The 20,132-nt window shown below is 41.8% G+C and overlaps 1 protein-coding gene across 4 annotated transcripts in view; it reads right to left on the bottom strand.

Moving 5' to 3' along the window:
- Positions 1-4,209: 4,209 nt before the first annotated feature.
- Positions 4,210-20,132, bottom strand: part of APP (amyloid beta precursor protein) — a 248,267-nt gene continuing 232,344 nt past the window's right edge. For all 4 annotated transcript variants that reach the window (XM_069000240.1, XM_069000242.1, XM_069000239.1 and 1 more), the window contains 3 exons: positions 17,075-17,175; positions 12,786-12,932; positions 4,210-5,464 (listed from right to left, as the gene is read on the bottom strand). In XM_069000240.1, the coding sequence (XP_068856341.1) occupies positions 5,363-5,464; positions 12,786-12,932; positions 17,075-17,175 (350 nt within the window). In that variant the 3' untranslated portion in view covers positions 4,210-5,362. The remainder of the gene's footprint in view (positions 5,465-12,785; positions 12,933-17,074; positions 17,176-20,132) is intronic.

Raw genomic sequence — 20,132 nt, 5'->3', positions numbered from 1 at the left:
AAATCAGACCCTGAAAGGAAGGAAAATAAGTTGACATAAAAGGGAGATTGTCACCACAACAAGAGCATAATAGTAACCAACGGGTAAGAATATTGAGAGGGGACAAGACTGGATCAGGATACACTCTTGCCACAGATAGAAAGTCACGGATCCTCTAATAGGGATTAGAGGAGAGACATGGGTGGGAGAGTACCATGTACCAGACCCCTGCTAATATGGGTTCTCCTTATGATCAACATCCAAGCGGGAGGAGCACCATCCTGTGATAAATGTTACTACCCCTTGTATGTGGGAGACTCTCTGACGGCCATTCTAAGAACCCCATTTGAATTCGAGCCCTAATTGTGCCAACTTTTTAGAACTGCAAACCTGCATAGAGGATGGCCGAACCTATTGGCTTTTTGAAAATGTAGGGACTTTTAAACAGAAATTGCTGGGGTAATGCCCTATGAAAGAGAAATGGATCTGCTCTGAGAAAGACCCGGTAAAGCAAAAAGAAAAAGCAGGGAATTGGGAGCCAGACTTGATTAGAGAAAAAGAGGTAAAAGGGGTAATTAAAAAGGGACCTAAGATCAGAATGATGGGAGGAAAGAACTTGTTCCTAGATCTAGCTGAGAAAATAAGTCATGAATGGAATATAACTGATTGCTGGATTTGTGGAGATACCTGGATGGCAGAGGTTTGGCCTTGAGAGGGGATTGCTTTGACCCCACAGGAGATCCTAAAGATAATGGAGAAGGAATCACCAGGACCAGATGAGAAGGAGGAAGAAGAAACTTGGAGCTTGAGGTCAGGAGTCATCGGAGAAGAATGTCTGTGGAGGAGAGGTCCTAAATATATAGCGTATGTGGGTGAGCTTCCTTGTAAAAGGTATTTTGTAACAAATAATACACATCAGTGGTGGATCCCTAAGGCTAAGGATTTATATTGGGCGAGGAAACAAAAACAAGGGTGTACATATGTAGAACGAGAAAAGTTATATGAATGTATTACCAGGGAACCTAACCCCTTCCAAGATGAACCAAAAATCTCAAAATTTTGGAGTAAGATTGGCATAAACAATGTAAAATTTCATAATTATTGGCGAGCACCAAAAGGACTCTTCTGATTATGTGGAAAAATGGCCTATGTTATGCTCCAAAAAGACTGGGCTGGAAGCTGTACCCTAGGCATAATTAGACCCTCCTTTTTCCTACTTCCACGAATTGAGGGACAAGGTCTTGGGGTTCCTCTGTATGACAAGTTGGCACGGAAGAAAAGGGACATCCAGATAGGGGGAACCCAGAAGTGGGGGGAGGATGAGTGGCCACCTGAGCGGATCATAGCTACCTATGGTCCTGCAACTTGGGCCCAGGACGGATCATGGGGGTACAGGACTCCAATATATATGTTGAACAGAATTATCTGTCTTCAAGCAGTGGTGGAAGTAATATCTAATCAATCCACCCTAGCTCTGGATTTACTTTCTGCACAATGTAGACAAATGAGAACTATGATATACCAAAATAGGCTGGCACTGGACCTACTAGCAGAGGAAGGTGGTGTGTGTGGAAAGTTTAATTCATCAGAGTGCTGTGTAGAAATTGATGACCACAGTGAAGCTATCAAGAATATAACTACTAACGTCAGAAAATTGGCCCATGTTCCTGGACAAAGGTGGACCCCGCTGTTTAAGTCTAACTGGTGGGGCAACCTACTAACTGGAGAGTGGTGGAAGAAGGCCTTGGTAATTGCTGGACTCTCGTTTGCTGGTTTCATATTCCTGCCGTGTTTAATCCCCTGTTTTGTTAGACTTAACAACTTCTGTTGTGAAGAATATGCCCCTCATTCAGGAGTTACAGACACAAAACCGGGAGAAAATTGCAAGAATTAGAGTGCTGCAGGCAGATGAATTGGAAGATGATCAAGAAGAAAAGAAAGCCCCTGAAGCGGCGAAAGAAATTTATGAGAAATACCGAAGACTACAAAATTATAAGGGTTATGAGGACACTGCCTAACGAAAAATTGTTAAACTATAAGATGGTTGATGCAGGCAAAGGCCCAATCAAAGTTTTAGAGGGGGAAGTTGTAATAAATGGTTAAAAGTTCTTTTTTTTGGTTGAGAAGAAGTTAAAAGTTGCTTGTTAGAAGAGTGGGGGTATGCAGTTAATGAGTTAATTGTTATTGCGATTGTACAGGTGTAATGTTGCTATGTGCCCACTAGATGGGGACACCAATGGGGGAAAGTAGTGGGTCTATAGAAAGGAGGAGAATGTTCTTAAGATAACCTAATAACTATGATGTAAATACTTTGGGGAATTATTGGTTAGGGGGCAAACCAATCACTCGATGCCCCAGAGACTGACAGAATTGAACACCAATGAGGACCCTAGCAATGAGCCATCAGAGGGAGAGCTGCACCAATCACAGCATCAAAAGAGACTATAAGAACTGCTCCGGGGCTCAGCCCCCCCCATCTTCCTGAGGAACCTGAGTCCAAGGGAACACCCTGTGCGTCGCACAGTTTGTTTTTCTGGGTTGTCGAGTGGGACTTGGGCTTACCTTGAGTCTCCGCTCCTGGTTTTCTTTCTAATAAACGAGCAGACTTTTATTCCACCCAAAAAAGTCCAAGCCTCGTTTATAACATTATGGATTACTCCAGCTTCCTCTAAAGGGAATTTTGATAATGCTTCTTTAATGAGACTGGGCTAAATTGAATTACATCCTGCCTTCCCCCTGAAGTGGGATCTTCTTCTATGATACTGGACATGCGCACAGAACACAGTCCTACATATTCCTTTCTACATGATGTGTGTGACCTATATAACAACACCTATACAAACAGACACAAACCTAAATATTTGTAAAAGAAAAAGGGGGTTTTTTTTGGAGCAGTTTGGGGCCTGAAAGCCTCTGCTCACTATCACACATTATTCTGGCCCAATCAGTTCAGCTTTGAAACCAGAGATGATAAATCCTCCAGGGGTATTTTGTAATTTCTTTGTTACACACTGGTACTCCAGGGCCTGCAAATAACACTAACAACTTCCAGTGCTCTGATCCCTTGAGCTGAGTTGACACAGTAGGGATCCCTTGACACAGTAGGGATGGAAGAGCAAAGGGAATAAACACTTGGTTGGTAACAGGCAATGGGAAGCTCTGCAGTTTTTCCCACTACTAGTTCAGAGTAGTAGGTGCCACCTCATCCTCCTGAATCTCCACAGATGGCTTCTGAAACTCCCTGCCCTGGTTGTCCCCTCACTGACTGAACATCTGTCCTGGTCAGTCTGCTGGCATGGCTGTGTTCCAGGCCAGCAGCGGAATTACCTGAACAGGTGAGGTTTTGTGGAAGATCATGAATGGGGAAGGACTAGTGAGTAACAGGACTGGAAACTGTTGTTTTCTAGTAGCACAGGTTAGGGGCGACTCAGCCACTTGCCTGAGCTGTGCAGCCCCACTGCAGCCATGCCTCATGTTGCTGCAGAGACAAAAGCTACCAGCGAGGCTGAAGAAGAGGCTGCCAAGGCTTGCACACAAACTGAGTTACAAGAGGCTTTCCCTGAAGAGATCATGCTGTCTTTATTCTGCTCCTAGTTCCCTCACCCCTGCTTTATCTAACCCATTCACTGTAAAGAAACAGTAATTCACTTCCTTTTTCACAAACACACCCCTCTGGTTTTATTCCAGAATCCATCTCCACGTTCAAACAGAAGAGTCCTTATTTTGGGCTGGGTACAAAGGCCATCTTGAAGATCCCCAGATCCACTCACCCACTGTGGTCTCATCTCTCTAGGCAGGTGAGCCCTATGTTGTGAGTTACTGTGCTCTCCCTACACCACAGGAGTGCTCCTGGAGGGCCAGGAGCTGAAGGAAGCTCTCAGGCAACAGAGAGAATGTGTATCCCAGCTCACCAATGGCTTTGCCCTCTTCCTGCAGAAAAAATTCCTGGTGCTGCTGTCCTACCCTTCCTGGGCACTTGCTGTGAGGCAGCAGAATCAGGCTGGATGCAGCCTGAGACGCTCCTCCTTGCCTTCACCAGTATAGCACATTGCAGGGCATGGATCTTGCCAGAAAGCCAGAAGAGGTGCAGGGAGGAGAGGGAGAGTTTGCTGGTAAATTCACTCCTGGGGATGGCCAGAAAAGTGGGAGGCTGGTTAGTCATCCATGTCATGCTCCTCTGCGTGAGCAAGGGTGGCTGGTTGGCGCAGAAACACACTACTACAACAGGGCTCCTCCAGGAATGTATTTATTTACATTAAAACACTATTATACAAATGGAAAGTAAAAGAAAAGGAAAAAAAAAAAGAGACAACATCTCAGAGGGGTAGCTGCGCCAAAGCTGGCACTCCCCACTTCCCAACTTCCCGCCCTGTCTCACTGCTGCCTTCCTTCTGCTCTGGTCCAACTGTCAGTGCCACAATCTCTGTAGGATCCCAACCTTCTCTCAGTTTGAACACCTATGTATTCTGTTTAAGTGACTTTTAGAACTCTTTGTTTTACGCTTCCAAAGAAAACTCTTGCCCACATGTTCTTTTTTAAATTTATTTATGTAACACAGTGTAGAAAGCTATCAATTCATAAGCAATGGCTCTGTACAATCATCCTGCAGAGGACCCCTGTTAATTTTTGGCCAGCAGGTACTTCTTCCCCCAGAAGTGCTCACAATTAACAGGGACTCTTCTTAATAGTTTTTTAAGGTCAAAAAGATACATGGAAAAGAAAATAAAGTTTACCTTTCAATGCCTAAAGTGTGCACATAAAACAGGCACAAAGAAACAAATGTGTATTCCCATAATTTCTACATCACTAATACAGCAGGAGCAACAATCTGTACAACAAAATGCAGCTGCAGAGGAAAGGAATTTCAATAACTCATCTGAAATACTTAAAAAAAAATGTTGGTTTACTTTAAAATGCATAGTGATCAGAAAAAAATGCTCAGCAAAGAGAAGCAGCTAAACCCCACAGACACAGAAAGCATCCCCCATCAATTCTTAAAGCATGTTTCAACTAGGACTTAATTTTTGTCACAAATCACAAGAATAATATACAACTGGCTAAGGAGCTACATGATAAATAATTGGGAAAGAGAATCTATCCATGCACTAGTTAAATACAGCTAACCTCTTTACAGTACACAAAAAACATTCATTAATAATGTAGTGTAAAGACTGAAATGTAAAGAGAAAGAGAGAGAAAATACATTACTGATTTTATTAATTCAAGTTCAGGCATCTACTTGTGTTACAGCACAGCTGTCAAAAGGCGAGAATGAGTAAATAATAAAGCAGAGTGTTTTTCTTTCTTTCGACATTATAATTGAACACCACTGGGCAGTGAAGCAATCATTCTTCTGTCCAACTCATGAGGCTGCTGTGGTGTCCTAGTTCTGCATCTGTTCAAAGAACTTGTATGTGGGATTTTCGTAGCCATTTTGCTGCATCTTGGAAAGGTGGCGCTCCTCTGGTGTCACTGCAGCATCCACCTGTCAGGAGAGGGGACAACCAGGGTCACATTCCTGCTTAATTCACAGCACACCCCTTGTTTCCCCACTTTATGGCCATGCAATGTACTTTGTACCCTGTGTGTTTGGGCAGAAAGCATCCTTTGGTTCACTTTTTGAACAGAAGATGATAATGCACCAAGAACAACTCTCCCAACTCATTTTATTGCTGCAGGATTTCAAAATCAGCTGACCAAAGCCAGCAGTACCAGCTTTGGAATTTGTTGTCTGGCTCGGGAAGCAACTCCCCTAACAAAAAAGGGGGATGACGTTTGCCTCTCCCTGCTAGTCCCTCATTAAGAGATTTTTTCCCCCCCCAGCATATATATATATATATATATCAATATCTATACTTGGGATCAATTGGGTCTCAAAAGAAAATAAAAAGCCCACCAAAAAGCTGGAGGCAGTGGCTTGAGGCTGCCTTCTGCCTGCATTGTGCTCTCAGATCTGTTGCAGGCATGATGGTCTCAAAACATTAATTGGAAAAGAGAAAATGAGGGTAGCAAGGAAATTCCAGAGCAGCCAGGCACAAGGTGAGCAAAAAATCACATTGCACTCAGGGACACAGAACTCCTCTAGCTCCAAGGCTGTGTCTGTTTCAGTTTAGAGACAAAAAACATGACATGTCTGCACTGGTTTAAGTATTTATACTTGACAAAAATTAACCTTTCTTGATTACTTGGGAGACAGGCACAAAGCTCAGTTACGACTTCTCCATTGAATACCTGCATCTCCACAGATTATTTTCCTCCTTCACTGAACATTACAGTAATATAAAACTCCATCAAATTAAAGTGGGTGAGAACAGCCTCTAAATCTTAATTAGGTATTTTACCTTTCCTGTATGAGCTCAGTAGTTGTATATTCAAAACCTACCAAATCCTGGCTATCTTGCTAAGCACCTATGAAAACAGTCTGGTTGTTAATTATTTCATTTGCTATCTGATGTGTCCACCATCTCCTAAAAGCAAAAAAGTAAAAAGTGAAATTTTACAGGGTTAAAAAATTTAAAATCAGGAAGGTGCCTAAAACTCTACTGTTAAATATTAGGTATGAACATTTGCCTGTGGATTCCTGTAAGCAGTGACCTCTAGGAAACACAGCAATTTGCTTTCAGCAACTAAATAGCCTTTAGGATAAAGGAAAGTGTATTCTCTCAAGAAACTTACTCTATCTAACCTTTTAATAAAAATGCAAAGGAGAAGTATTGATGTCTGATACCAATTTTAAATCTACTCTGAAATACTAGAAATATCTCAGCCTAGTGAGAAGATGTTGGTAAGTTGTTCCCTGATACCCTGGAGAAAGACTGAAGGTATGTTCTTCCCATGCTTGGGACGAACACAGGCTGTTCAGCTTATTTTTGCAGCTGCTCTTTCATTGTGGCAGGTTACAACATAGTACTGACCACCTTTCCCACAGTCCCACCAGAAAATGGCTCCTCTCAGAGCCATTTCCACTTTATATGCTCTTTTATTTGCTATTTAAGAAATGGTTCTCTATGTGGCACATGCATTTGATTACTCAGATGAACTGCTAACCCCATTTTCATATCTGATCCATTTTCATATCTGTGCCCCTTGTCCATGTCCTGACTCTCAAATGGCATTTAAAATCAACATTACATCTCCCATCAGATGTGTTTTTCTTACACAATAATTAGATATTTTTGTGAAATATCCAACTTAAAGGTTATATATCACTCTATATATTGCTCACAAGCTATTGTGAAACTTCACAGCTGGGAGCCCTGAGACTTTCAGCAAGCCCTTGACGCCTGTGGGCAAGGAACAGGATGCCAGGCAGAAAGGATCACTGGGCTGTGCTGACACACAAGGCTGTGCTCCTTGTGTTTCAAATTCTGCGATATAACTTGGACTTTTAATACTGCCATTCACAGGCTTTCTTTCTCTTTCTTTCTTTTTAAATTGCATTTGCATGCAGTACTTCTCTTATGCAACGATCCCCAAATCCATCTATTTCTTCACCTACTGTGACATGGTTTTAGGTAGCAAGATCATGCTTAGAGGTCGTTCTTGCTGTATCTCCCTTGTTTGAGAAACTGAGGGGAAGAGGGAATATTTTTTTCCTTTCCCTGGCTCCTCCCTCTCCAAAAGTGACAGCCTTTTTCTTCTGAAGAATGCAAGCTTCCCTTGGCCAGCCCATGTGCATGCTGAGTGCTCAGCTTGGCTGTCAACAACCATTTTGATCCATCAAGAACAAAAGAACCCCATGGAATTTCACAGCCTGTCTCTTCTTCAACCTCCCGCTCCCAAAGCCCAAGACATCCTGTACAGCCATGTGCTCAGCAGCCAGGGTACAGCTGTGTGGTTCATGCCTGCTGCTCTGTGTCCCCTACGCTGGCAGCAGGGCTGGGGAGGGATAGGGAGAGGCCCACACCTCACAGCACTCACCTTTGCCACTACTCCATGGGCTGGGCTGCTTTCTGCTGCTTTACCTGTCCTTTCTGGGGGCTGCCAACTTCTCCCTCCACAAAAATACACCATCTAGATCCATATGCAGTGAATCTTTGACTGGCAATCCCTCCATGCTATTGGTGTTCAGTAGAGCACTTGTTATGCCAGCAGTTTAACAGCAGTAAGGCCTAACAAACCCATTCCATATAGATTTTGTACAAATGTGCCAAAGGTCTAATCCTCACCCTGAGGACTCCTGAATTTAACAGCATTAACAGCATTCTGCTGCTGATGAAGTTGTTGTGAACATGGCTGTGAAGGCAAGAACAAAGCAGGAACATGGCAAATGTTCCTGCAGCCTTTCCAGCACTTACAGAAAATAAGAATAAAAGCAGCTGCAGAGGAAAAGCCACCGTCCTGTTCACTCTTGAAGGGGCTGCTACAGGACCAAGTCAGCCCTGGTTCTTCTACGCTGTATCACCACTATGGCAGAGCATCCAGTGCTTCTTCAAATCATGAAGTGAGAGTCTCACAATTCACAACTAATTCCACTAACAGATTCTCTTCTAGCATAAAATTAAGACTCAGTATGAAGCTCTGGCATTTACAGACCAGGGTTCCATGTGTATCAATACCTGCCCAAGAGCATTTTCATTTCTAGCAGGCTCCCCCACTAGGCTGGGATGCAAAAGAGGGGGATGCCAAAATATATGCTGGACTTCTGTCTTAAAGCTCCAAACAACACTGTATTGAACTTTGTCACTTATTTTAGTTTAAGTCTCTTGCTCAGCTTTTCTTATTCATGACTAGAAAATGTGGTAAGTACACAGCATAACCTGCTTGTGAGAAAGAAATGGAGTGAGAGACCCTCATAAATCAAAAAGTAATCAAGGAAACTGCAAGGCAGAAGAGATCAAAGAATTGATGAGACACTTGGAAGAAAATCAAGGAGGAAAAGGAGATTAGAAAAAAAAAGGAAGGACAATAAAAAAAGACCGAATTTTTAACACCTTTGCACAATGTTCTGTACTAAAAAATTTCATTTTGATAAAATCAGTTTCTAGTAAAAGTCCAATAAACTCTGAAATATGGCATTTATAGATGAAAGGGATTTACTAAAGCTCCAACTTGCAGTCTTAGTCAATTTTTTTTTTAATTTCCCCTTCAGCCTTTAAAATAAGTAGTGCTGGTACTTCCTTTCCTTCCTGTAGCTCTCTGCCGCAGGGTAATCCATCTAACCATCAACCTATGTGCGCTATCACTCATCCTGAATGTCTTCTCTTCTACTCTCTTTTACCCATTTTGATGCTACCCAAACTCTTCCTTACAACCTCTGCCCTAGGTACCACTCTGCCAAATGACATGCTTTGAACACAATTATCTCCTTGTCAGTAAATCTCCAAAGCCCCTCTCCATTTTAAGAAGCTTTTTGCACCAATTATGGAGGTGGCAGAAGCTGAACACAGCATGTAAGAGGTGTAGGTGCTCTGTTTCAACACTTCCTTTTTTTGTGACATGATGTCTCTTGAAAAACACCTCGGTTAGGTAGATAAGCTCTTGTGAGACTGTTTGCCCACCTACCCCTTCAGCAATTTCAGTGTCATCTCTGCTCCTGCTGCAAAGCCCTCCTGTTGTCACTGCTGGACGTCCTGCCTCTGTCAGAAAGCAAATGAGCTTTGAACAGGATATCCTCAAAAGAGGAGAAACTGAGACAGTCAGTAGTTGCCCAGCGCACAGCAGACGTAAGAATCTCTCTTTTGCCACCTGCTTTCATGGAGAGAATAACCTCCTGCAGACAGGAGTGCACTCGCAAAAAAACCCCTTCAAAACATTTGTCGGAGCCCCCGTGTGCACATATAGTAAGTAATTTTCAATCTCTCAGTCATTTATTTACTTAACTATGGAAGTTTTTTTCTTGGGGAGGCTGAACAACTTTGGAACATTTTTATTCTCAGAGTAGGGAAAAATGACACTTCTAAATAGGACAAGTATATCCATTCTCAGAGTTTAAAAAAATGCGAACAGGATTTTTAGTAACTTATTTTGTTAAAAAATTATAGTGAAATGAGAGAGTACAACAGAGCTGACTTTTTGGAAGACAAGAATACAGGTGGAATAAGACCTGTTTTGTAATCTTCCATTATCACAGAGTTAAATTCACACAGTAACTTCTGACACACAACGAAGAGGTGGCAAATTAGTTAAAATACACTCAACCAAGCTAGAGCTGATGTACAGTTATTTTTACATCAAGTGATTTTGCTCTTCTATGCTTTCTGTGCACAGTATCCTAGAGGTGTGATGTAGCTAAATAAGTTAATTCTCTTTAGAAAGTAGCAGCTTAATTTTGAAGACATTTTGGTATTAAACATCAATTGTATGTGGCTCTTTTGGGGTTTGTTTTTTTTTTTTTTGTCCCCAGTACAAGTGCTACGCAATTTTTACCCACTTAGGACAAAAACAGATGTTATACCTTTCTTGCAGGTGAGAAGCTCAGACAGTGAGGCTCTGCAGTCTGCCAAGACCACAGAGCAAGTCTGGCAGAAGGAGGAATCCTGGCTGCCAGTGCCAGCAAATCCACAAGGTGACACAATCTACAGTGTGATACTATAAATCCACTAAGATTCTTGGTACATCTGCGTGCTAAAGCTTTATGGTTTTAGCTGTAAAATTTTTTAGTCCCTAAGTGATGCTGTCATTTTGACATGAATTACTTATTCAGTTTCTGCATGTTATTTCTAGGCCAACATTTCCAAATTCACTGTCACCAAAGAAAGCTTGTAGAAGTCCAGGATCACCTTTGCCATGTCATTCTATCAGGCGAAGCCCACCTAGAATTTTAAGGTTGTACTACAATAATGGTATGTTGTCTTGGGGTGACTTTATGATGTGTATCCCATATCGCTGCTTTATGCCCAGAAATTAATTTTGTGCCTTTCTATGCCTTTAAACTGAGCCTGAGAGGGGGGAGAGGAAAAAAAAAAGCTGAGCAAAACCTTCAAAGCAGTTTGCAGTTTGTTGTCATGTTTCAAGGACACTGAGATATACACACAGATTCCTCTTGCTTCTAACAGCAGCAATGGGAGCGGGAGGAGGCACCCAGCTTGTTTTTTTATCAGCCAGCTTTCAGCCAGTTTTTCAGCTCCTTTTCCTCCAGAGTTGAACTTTGTTTTCCTGGGACTCTGATTTTTCCCTTCTTCTCTGCTGGACGATTTCAACATCAGAATACATTGGAAGGACTCTCCACCAAGACCTTGGCCCTGGAGGTGGGCCCACCACCCTGTCCCAGCTCCAAGGAGGGGGAGAGAGAGACTATGGAAGGACTCTGAAATTTTCCCAGGTTTCTCTCAGCAGAGTGAAAGGTTTTATTATTATTTAGCATTATTATCCTTTTCCTGTGTGTTTGTTAAATAAATAGTTTTTATCTCTTTCACTTTCCTTTGAGGAAAAAATTATCTTTTTTCCCGAACCTGGTGGGGGAGGGGTGATTGTAACCTGCCTTCTCTCAGAGGATATATTTCCAAATTTGCCCAAACTGGCACATATGTCCACATTCAATGTCTGATTTGGGACTTTAGCCTAGCAAGGTTCCTGGTTTTTTCATTCTCACTATATTCTCCCCCAAAGCAGTGTCTCTGGTGGCACAACTGTTGGCAGCAGGTATCAGCTTGGTGGATTAATACTAAAATCTGCTTCAATTTTCTGCAAAATGGGCTGAAAGCTATCACATTGAAAGCTAAAGTTTGCTGTTTTCTGCCTCTTGGTCCAAAATTCTGCACAAGTTGCTACCTGTGCAAATCATCCCACACTGTTGGTGCTCTTCTGACCATGTCTCTTTGGAAGGTTTCAAACCACATGGATATCCACAGTGTGGACCCAAGGATGCACAAGCACATGCTTAAGACAAAGGCTTACACAAATAATTCTTAAGACCCTTCATTATCCCAGACAGTGAAATAAATGCATCACGAAGCATGTGTGCCTCCAGCAAGACCAAAGTAAGGTTCATTTGACTCAAGGTGAAACTAACATAAACTATGGACTTGATCAAGACTTCAGTTTCAATCAAAAATGTAAAATACCAATTCTGAAAGGCGAACATATACAACTGTCTCAAGTTCTTAATAATACAAGTGCTATCTGCAAACCAGACACTCACAGAGTAAACTAAACAGGGAGAAAAAGAGTTACATGAACCTCCTTCCACTTCTCCTAATGAAGTTTTTCTACTTACAGAGATCTTATCTTAAAACCATGAAATAGATGAAGTATTTTAAATTACTGTAAGTTGACCACAAATTTCCTTGGCAGACTAAGAAGAGACAAGGATTTGCATCTTGAAAATCCTATATAAGTGTCTTATATACTATTTGTTTCTCAAAACTATGAGTTTCAGATTAGCCATAAATCAAAAGCTGTTGGTGGCAACAAAAAATCTTGTTTAGAGAACAGAGAGTAATAAAATATCTGTCTAGGGAGCATCCTTGCAGTGCACAGCACAAGCTACGGAAGGCCAGTCTCAAGTGTTAAAGCTAAATAAAGAAATTGGTATGTGAGTTCCCAACAGTAAAACCAGATTTTTCCTCTTGCGCAGTATCTTCTCATTGGCTACTGTCAAATTTCTTATAAAATGAACTTTCACATTATGAAGTGATTGGTCTGGAATAGTTACAGAATAAAGTTTTGTGGTTTTATACCCACTTTAACATGGTGTACAATGTGTTTGCATTTACTAAATTAAGCAATTTGATTCCACGCTGCTGGATGTAACAATGCCAACAGCCAAAAGCACAGTTTCTTCCTTCATAAATTAATATTTATAGAGCAGTGTGTTGACTGTGTTGCACAGGTGACACCACTTGTGCTTGGAAGTCTTTTCTTACCTCCACAACCCCATGATGAATAGATGTGTACTGCTTCTTCTTCAGCATCACCAATGTAATGACAATCACTGTTGCTATGACAACACCTCCCACCATTAGTCCAATGATGGCACCTTTATTTGAACCCACATCTTCAGCAAAGAACACCTAAAGAAAAATAAAGGAAGATGGCTAATAGAAAGCTCACTGAACATTTGACTAACATGCCCTGCTACCACAGCAACATAAAGGCTATTGAAACATCAGTAATTAAATGGCACTTCATGTCTTCCTAATTATTCAAACCTGGATTGCTGTGCCACAAAGCTCTGAAAGCTGGAGAGGGGCAATTTGGGAAATCTATATGGCCTGTGGTATGGCAGTGCTGTGCTAAAGGGGGACTCAGCTCCATGTTTCTCAGCTTCACATAGGTCTCAGACAGTAGCTGCCTTTTTTCCTTGAGTAAGCAAGTCAAGCTAATAGCACGAGTGATAGGCTTGAGTGGAGTAACCTGGGAGCACACACATTTCTTTATTTTCAGAATGCTAATCATGTGCATGGTCATAATTTACATCTGTGTGGCTTGTTTGTGGACTACGATGCATTTTTTTGATAAAAGAGTAGTGAAGGACCTGTAGGACTACAGTGAAACTTGCACACAACCAGCTGGGAGAAAATTCTCACACCAAAGGAGATGGGCCAACAAAAGCTATCACTGATTTAAGTGACCACCAAGGAGTGCTTCAAGATTTTGCAGGGCAAAGAGAATGAGCTGTATCTGCGTGATGTACTTATGTGAAACCTAGGAGGCAACAGTTGTGTGAAAACCAGAGAAAATCCACTTTAATTATATGCACTGATAAGGCGAAACGAAGGACCACAAGATGCTTTACTCTGCATTTAGTAAGACTGGCTTTTATAAGCAGGAGCAGGTATGAAAAATGGGTGATTGTTTTCACTGCCCTGGTTCTGTATTCAAAGAATACATAGGATTATTTTACACCTGAGCATATATTACAACCCTTTTGTTGCTTGTCAATAGCAGGCTTTTAAAATTATTATCATCATCATTATCACTGTTATTTTTAACCAAAATGGGTAAAAAGGATTAGAGAATAAATTACATTCACAAAATTGTATGACTACCTCATGCTGAAAGACTAAATACTTTGACAAATATTTAACAAAAATACAGAGGAAAACAAGAAATCAGCTGAGAATTATAATGAGCTGTATAACATTTGTACTCTTTAAGAAACACAACCTTCCTCAGAAAGGTATTAAAGCATGCAGTGTAAATATTTATATTGTTCCTAGTCACAAGCAAGAAATGTGTTTAAACAAAGTTAAAAATTCACTAGAAAGTACACACAATGGATAGCGTTGGCATGAGCCAATGCAAAGTGCCAATGCAAAGTAGTAATTTTTTCCATGAATTTTATCTGCCTAGAACTAAAATTCTGTTACTATACTATTTGAAGAGCACTGTGAAATGCCCCAGCTAATACACATGCACAAGAGAGGAAGGCCTTAAGCACTCCGACCCGTGAAAATCAACTTAATGTACAGTTCAAACGTGAACCTCCATAAAGGACAAAATAACTGCAATTTCAACCCAATTCAGAGGTCTGCACGTAAAATACAATGTGCAGCTGAATTCAAAGCAATATCCTTAGGAGACTGTTTCAGGAAATTCTACCATGGCACAGAATGGAAGCACAGTTCAAAGTGTTTTCTGCTCCCTGCTTTCGAATTAACACTAAATGGAGAGGGGCATTGGACAGGACATGGTGTGTGGCCGGGAAGCAAGGCCCTGTAAGCATCAGTCCAGTACTTGCTCAGCAATACCAGAATCCCTGCTCAGCCGCAATTGAAAAGATAACTTAGAAGACAGCTTACTAATTTTTAAGTAGTGGTTGTACCTATCAGTTAATGTTTGGAAAAAAATGCTGTGGAAAGCTGGAAAGGTCCCATTTTAAGCATGACACAGATTACCATGTGCAGGGACTATAATGCCCTCCCCATCAGCCACCATGGTATGGGGAGTTCCCAGCACCAAATTCATTGGGATGGTATCAAACCACTTATACACTGAAGGGTGGTGCTGTGCCTATGACAACCAGTAACTACTGTACCTAGCACACATTCCTGCAAGTTCCTTCCCTTCTACACCCTGCACAGGTTTACTCCATCGGCATGTTTAACCCATCTGAGCTAAGCACATCAGACTTTCCCAAATTAGTGCTAATGCATTTTGGACTAACTCATCAAATTGGGAATTCTCAGTTCTCGGCATCAAAGAGATGGCAGAATATCTTTTCACTGAGTGTTTGCCTAGTTCAGATGCAAATTTGAGTCCCATATTAATTTTAAACACTACTTAGCTTTAATATATTAAGGAAAAAAAGCTTTCAAGTTTAATATCAGGATATTGAAAGCTGTGGAACTGAAACCTCATCACATACCTTTAAAAAGAAGCAGCAGAACAGGTTTATAGTCAACATTGCTGTATAGGTTCTTCATTGCTTATTAAGCGACCAAAAATTTTTTTTAGAAGATGCTTTTCTTACCTACAGTGCTTTTGGTTGATGTTGGAAGAATGGGTTTAAAGAATTTAGGTTTCTGGGATATAATGATATGTATGTGTAACTATATGGAGGATTTTGGGTGTGGATTTGTTCTTCTTTTCTCCTTCTTCTTCTTCACAAATCTGGGTGTTCTGGTATTGGGTCAAAATTGTCCTTTTTATGTTCACAAGAAGCACAGTTCAAATGGGGAACGATATTTTGCTCCTACCTACCCTTCCCCTGTTAATAATAATTTAACATATCTTAAGGAACAAAACACACAGATAAAGCTGTTGGGGTTTTAGTTTAGTCCTAGCTTTTTTATCTGTTGAAGGAATTTTCCCCTATACATGTTACAAGGGGAACAAATGGCTGAACACTTAAGGAAAACAAAGGACCTGGCTGCTCTTTTTGCTTCATCTGGAGGTGTGGGCAGTTCGGCCTCGGCATCCAGAGAGAGAGGAAGCTGTTTTTTCTATGGCTGCTTTTCTTTCTGCTGGAGAAACACCGGGATCCCAAGACCGCCTTCCCTGCCCCGCTCGGAGCCAGGCTGTGGCCACCCTGCCCCACCGCTGCTTTGAGCCTTTGCTACGTTGTAGCCATGCTTGCCCTGCCTGCCTAGACCTCCGGGGGGTTCTCCATTTGGATACATCTCGTCTGCCATCTGGGATTTGTGCTCGTCCCTGCCGTTCCAGCCTGCCATCCCAGCTTGCCGTTCCTGAGTGTCCAGCTGGACACCGGGACCAGCTGCCCAGGGGTTTGTGAAGCTTCTTTGTTCCATCTCTCCCGGGATCCCAGGCCACTGGTGCCGTGTGCTCCCTGAGCTCGCTCCCTGAGCACCCCCTGCAGCCACGGGGGAACCATTGCACCTGCCCTGCTCACCAGGAGCCGCCAGCGCCCCTGCCGGCTGCGAGCAGAACTGCACCCGAGGGGAAAGGTCCTGACAGCCGAGAAGGCTGGGACTGGGTTTGTGATTGTTCGCTGTTACTGCCATAGTTATTGTTGTTTGACTGGTTATATATATAATAGTAAAGAACTGTTATTCCTATTTCCCACATCTTTGCCTAAAAGCCCCCTTGATTTCAAAATTATAATAACTCGGAGGGAAAGGGGGTTGCATCTGCCATTCCAAGGGAGGCTTCTGCCTTCCTTAGCAGACACCTGTCTTTCAAACCAAGACAAAAACCAAACACAAACTAAAATTAAGGCCAGTGGAGAATCTCCTTTTATCCCAAGCAGGCATTCTTGTGAAAGGTTATGCTCCATGCATACACCATTACCAGCTGCGCTACCACACAGCTGGAAAGGACTCTACTCCTGGAACAGTGTCATTCTATGTCTTGCTGCACTGTGCTATGTGTCTCAAATGCTCTTTTGTTTCCTTAAACTCAACATTTTCCTTCCTCTGTATCCCTTCTCTTTCGGTATGAGACAGATGGACTGTGGGACAAGTATTCTCCATGTAAGCACATCCGGTGACATGGCAGTGCAAGGACAGGAACTGTTGGAATATCCTTTCATGTAAGACTCAGTGACTTTCCATCCTCTCCGCTGACATTGTTCCAGGTTTACTCCCATTGAAGAGAGAACCAGAAAAATCATAATCTATTCACATGATAACTTTCTGTTGGGACTTTCAGTATCCACATCACTCAAGCAAAACATGGCCATAATTATTCACTAGTTCAAGATTGAATCAGCAACTCAAAATGCATGTGTGGAAAGCACTGTTTGTTTACTCACGAGCTTTTGATGATGAACTTCATATCCTGAGTCATGCCGGAACTCTGCATCCATCTTAACCTCAGATATCTCTTCTGTCTTAACATTGGTCAACCCAGAACCTGCATCGCACCACAAAGACAAGTCATTAAAGTCAGTTTTCAGATTCAGGAAGATTCTGCTTAACCCCATTGCTGGAGAACAGAAGGCAACAGTGCCATTCATATGGAGGAGGTGTGATGCAACATGAAAGAGAACTGGGAGCAAAATGAGGTACATTTGGTGTTTCAGTCCCACTGAGGTGACACAGAATGAGCTAGTAAAATTTCTCCTCCATTAAATGATACTTAATCCACAGCAGCTGTATCAGTACAGGCATCAAAGGCTTCCAGCATGAAACACTGCATGAACTAAGCTGTGAGGGACCAACAGAGGCCTCCTGAATTGGCTCACAGGCTGCAGACAGATCTGCTCTGACAGCCTCTTTAGCAATGTCAAGAAAATTTGTTGTTTAGGCCAAAATCTTCGTCCTCCCTAAGCTCAAGCTGCTGTGAGGAAAAAACAGAATACTCATGGTGTGAGTAGAACTCCAGATATCTTATTTTGGTGCTTTCTTGCTACCTTTTCCACAAACATGCACAAGTTATTAAAATGTTTGTGAATTTACAGAGTTTCTGTTTGTTTTCAGATTTCATACTACTCAGAATTAACGGTTCTTCTTCTTCTTCTTCTTGTCTTCTCTCTGAGAGATGATAACTTTCTCCCAATTAGAAACATACAGAAAAGCAAGTGAGCACAGCTTGCAACAATTATATTGTACATAGTTTGCAGTCCTGTCCTCTTATGGTGAAGGGGAGATGCTGCACTCATCTAGCTGGAAAGAAGGCCAAAATTTCCTCCTGGAAAAGGCCTTAGGAGAATGAACCAGACTTAACAGCAGCAGAGCAGTGAATCCTGTATGTGTCTATGAATCCTGAAGAGCTGGCTCTGGCTTAGAGAGAATTCTAAGTATGAAATATGGGTATTCATGGAACTGGTTGTTTTCCTTCTCAGTACCAATGTACCCACATTTGTATTTCTTAGAGGTACAAACACTGCAGAAGAATAGTGTTTATGAGATTTTATTTCCTCCCTCTACTCAATATAAGAACAAACCAGTTCATATTCCGTGTTTTTATTTCAGCATTTTTTCACCCCTAACTCCTCTCTCCAAGGTTTAATTCTTAGAATCTTGTGCTGAACTTAAGTTTTGATGAAGAGGAAGAACCTCTTTTAAAATTTTCAACACTACTGACTGCTCCTGTGCTCCACTGTTTCGCTAGACTCTCAATAATAATTAAGACTTCCATGTGCCAATGAGCTCCACAGTCTAAAACAGCACTCAATCCAAGAATTCTTTTTTCATTAAGTGGTGGTTTATTTTTTAATTAGGAACCAGCAAGAACAGATCTTCCCAAGATCTTCTCTGGACTGTACAGACATCCCACTCTAAAGTTCTAATCTTTATTTTCATAGGAAACCATGCAAAGAAGAGAACAAGAATAATCTTCAGGCTATAAAGAATTTATGGTTATTTTCTTGAAGAGTCTAACTGCCCCATAAGTTTTACCTTACTGGATTTTTTTTTTTTTTTTTTTTTTTTTTTGGAATCAAGCACTTCAACCCCTCAAATTTCTTTATTAAGTTCCTGATTTTTTATGTCATCACAGTACTGACAAAAATATATTATGACGTATACATGGGAGACCATTTTAAAATGCAAGAACTGTAAAGTACTTAAGGAATTGCAGTCTGAATGATATTCTGTCAATGAAATGCAGGAGGAAATGGAGCTGCAGGAAATAAAGCCCACATGGTCTCTGAAAACAGATTTAACTTTCTATCCTTGAAGCAGCTATTGCTAGTTTTCCAAATTAAGAGTAAAATTTACTCTCTTTTGTGCATCATCTCAAAGTACCCCCTACACCTGCATCAACGGGAAATGAGGAAAAGGATGTCTGAGACTGAAATATTGTGCTTTATGGCTTAAATATTTTTACTAACGACTTTTGCCTATTACAGCAAAATTGTATAATAAAAGCTGCACTGAAGACCAGTGCACCTTGAATGGGCCTCCTGACTGAGGCCCTGGACTGTCAACTGATGTAAGATAAAGTGACATTACTCTCAGGTCTGGGCTTGGGGAGAAGAATACTTTCACAGGAGGATTAAGCCCAGCACCTTCAGGGGTGGACGCTATAGCCCCAGGCTTATCTGCTGCCAGGCTTGCACCAACCCCTACACCAAACAGAAGAGGAGCAGAGGTTTTCTATGTATGGCAAAAAACCCTCTGGTCAGAGGCAGTGAACACCCATCCTCCACTGTGCAGACCAACCCAGCTGCACGGCCTCCCACCCCTGGAAAGCCACATCTACGGGACATTCACATGGGGCACAGCAGAGGGGGTGTCATGGTTCATCAAATCCCCCCCAAAGGGGTTCCCAGACCCTGCACCAGAGCTGCACATGATACTACATGATGTAACAGATCTACAGTCTTGCAATGGACAGTGTCTAACTGGTTCCCCTCAGGGAGGTACTTGTGTGTTTCCACCTGCCCAAATGTAGATTAATCCATTGGATTCTATACTTTTGGCATGGTACCCTCACCACCAAGAAGACCAGATAGAGGAGAACAAGGAAACATTGCTGGGACCCATGGAGGGGTGATATGCTTCTATTTTTCGAACACATATAAATACTATATGTTCCTTTTCCGGGTTAGGTAAAGGTGGCCCGTCCACCTTGGACAAATCAGGTGGTAATTGACGCGTTATAAAAATTTCTATCCTGTCCCTACTTACCATGAGCGATGTTCTGGCTTGTGGCTGCCCTGCGTCCCTAGCCCCAGCCGAAACTTTATTGAAAAGTGTTATAATATTAATCTGTGTCTCTATCACTCTCCCTGTCTTCCCCCACTCTCTCCCGTTTCTCTTTTCTTTTTTTATTTTCTTTTTTTTTTTTCTCTTTTCTTTCCCTCTTTTACTATTAAATAAAATAGATCAAATTTTTGGTATCAACATCTAACCTCTTTTGGTTTT

This window comes from Aphelocoma coerulescens, unplaced genomic scaffold, assembly GCF_041296385.1.
Source record: "Aphelocoma coerulescens isolate FSJ_1873_10779 unplaced genomic scaffold, UR_Acoe_1.0 HiC_scaffold_78, whole genome shotgun sequence".
Taxonomy (NCBI): Eukaryota; Metazoa; Chordata; class Aves; order Passeriformes; family Corvidae; genus Aphelocoma; species Aphelocoma coerulescens.
This window is presented reverse-complemented; position numbering and strand designations above follow the sequence as displayed.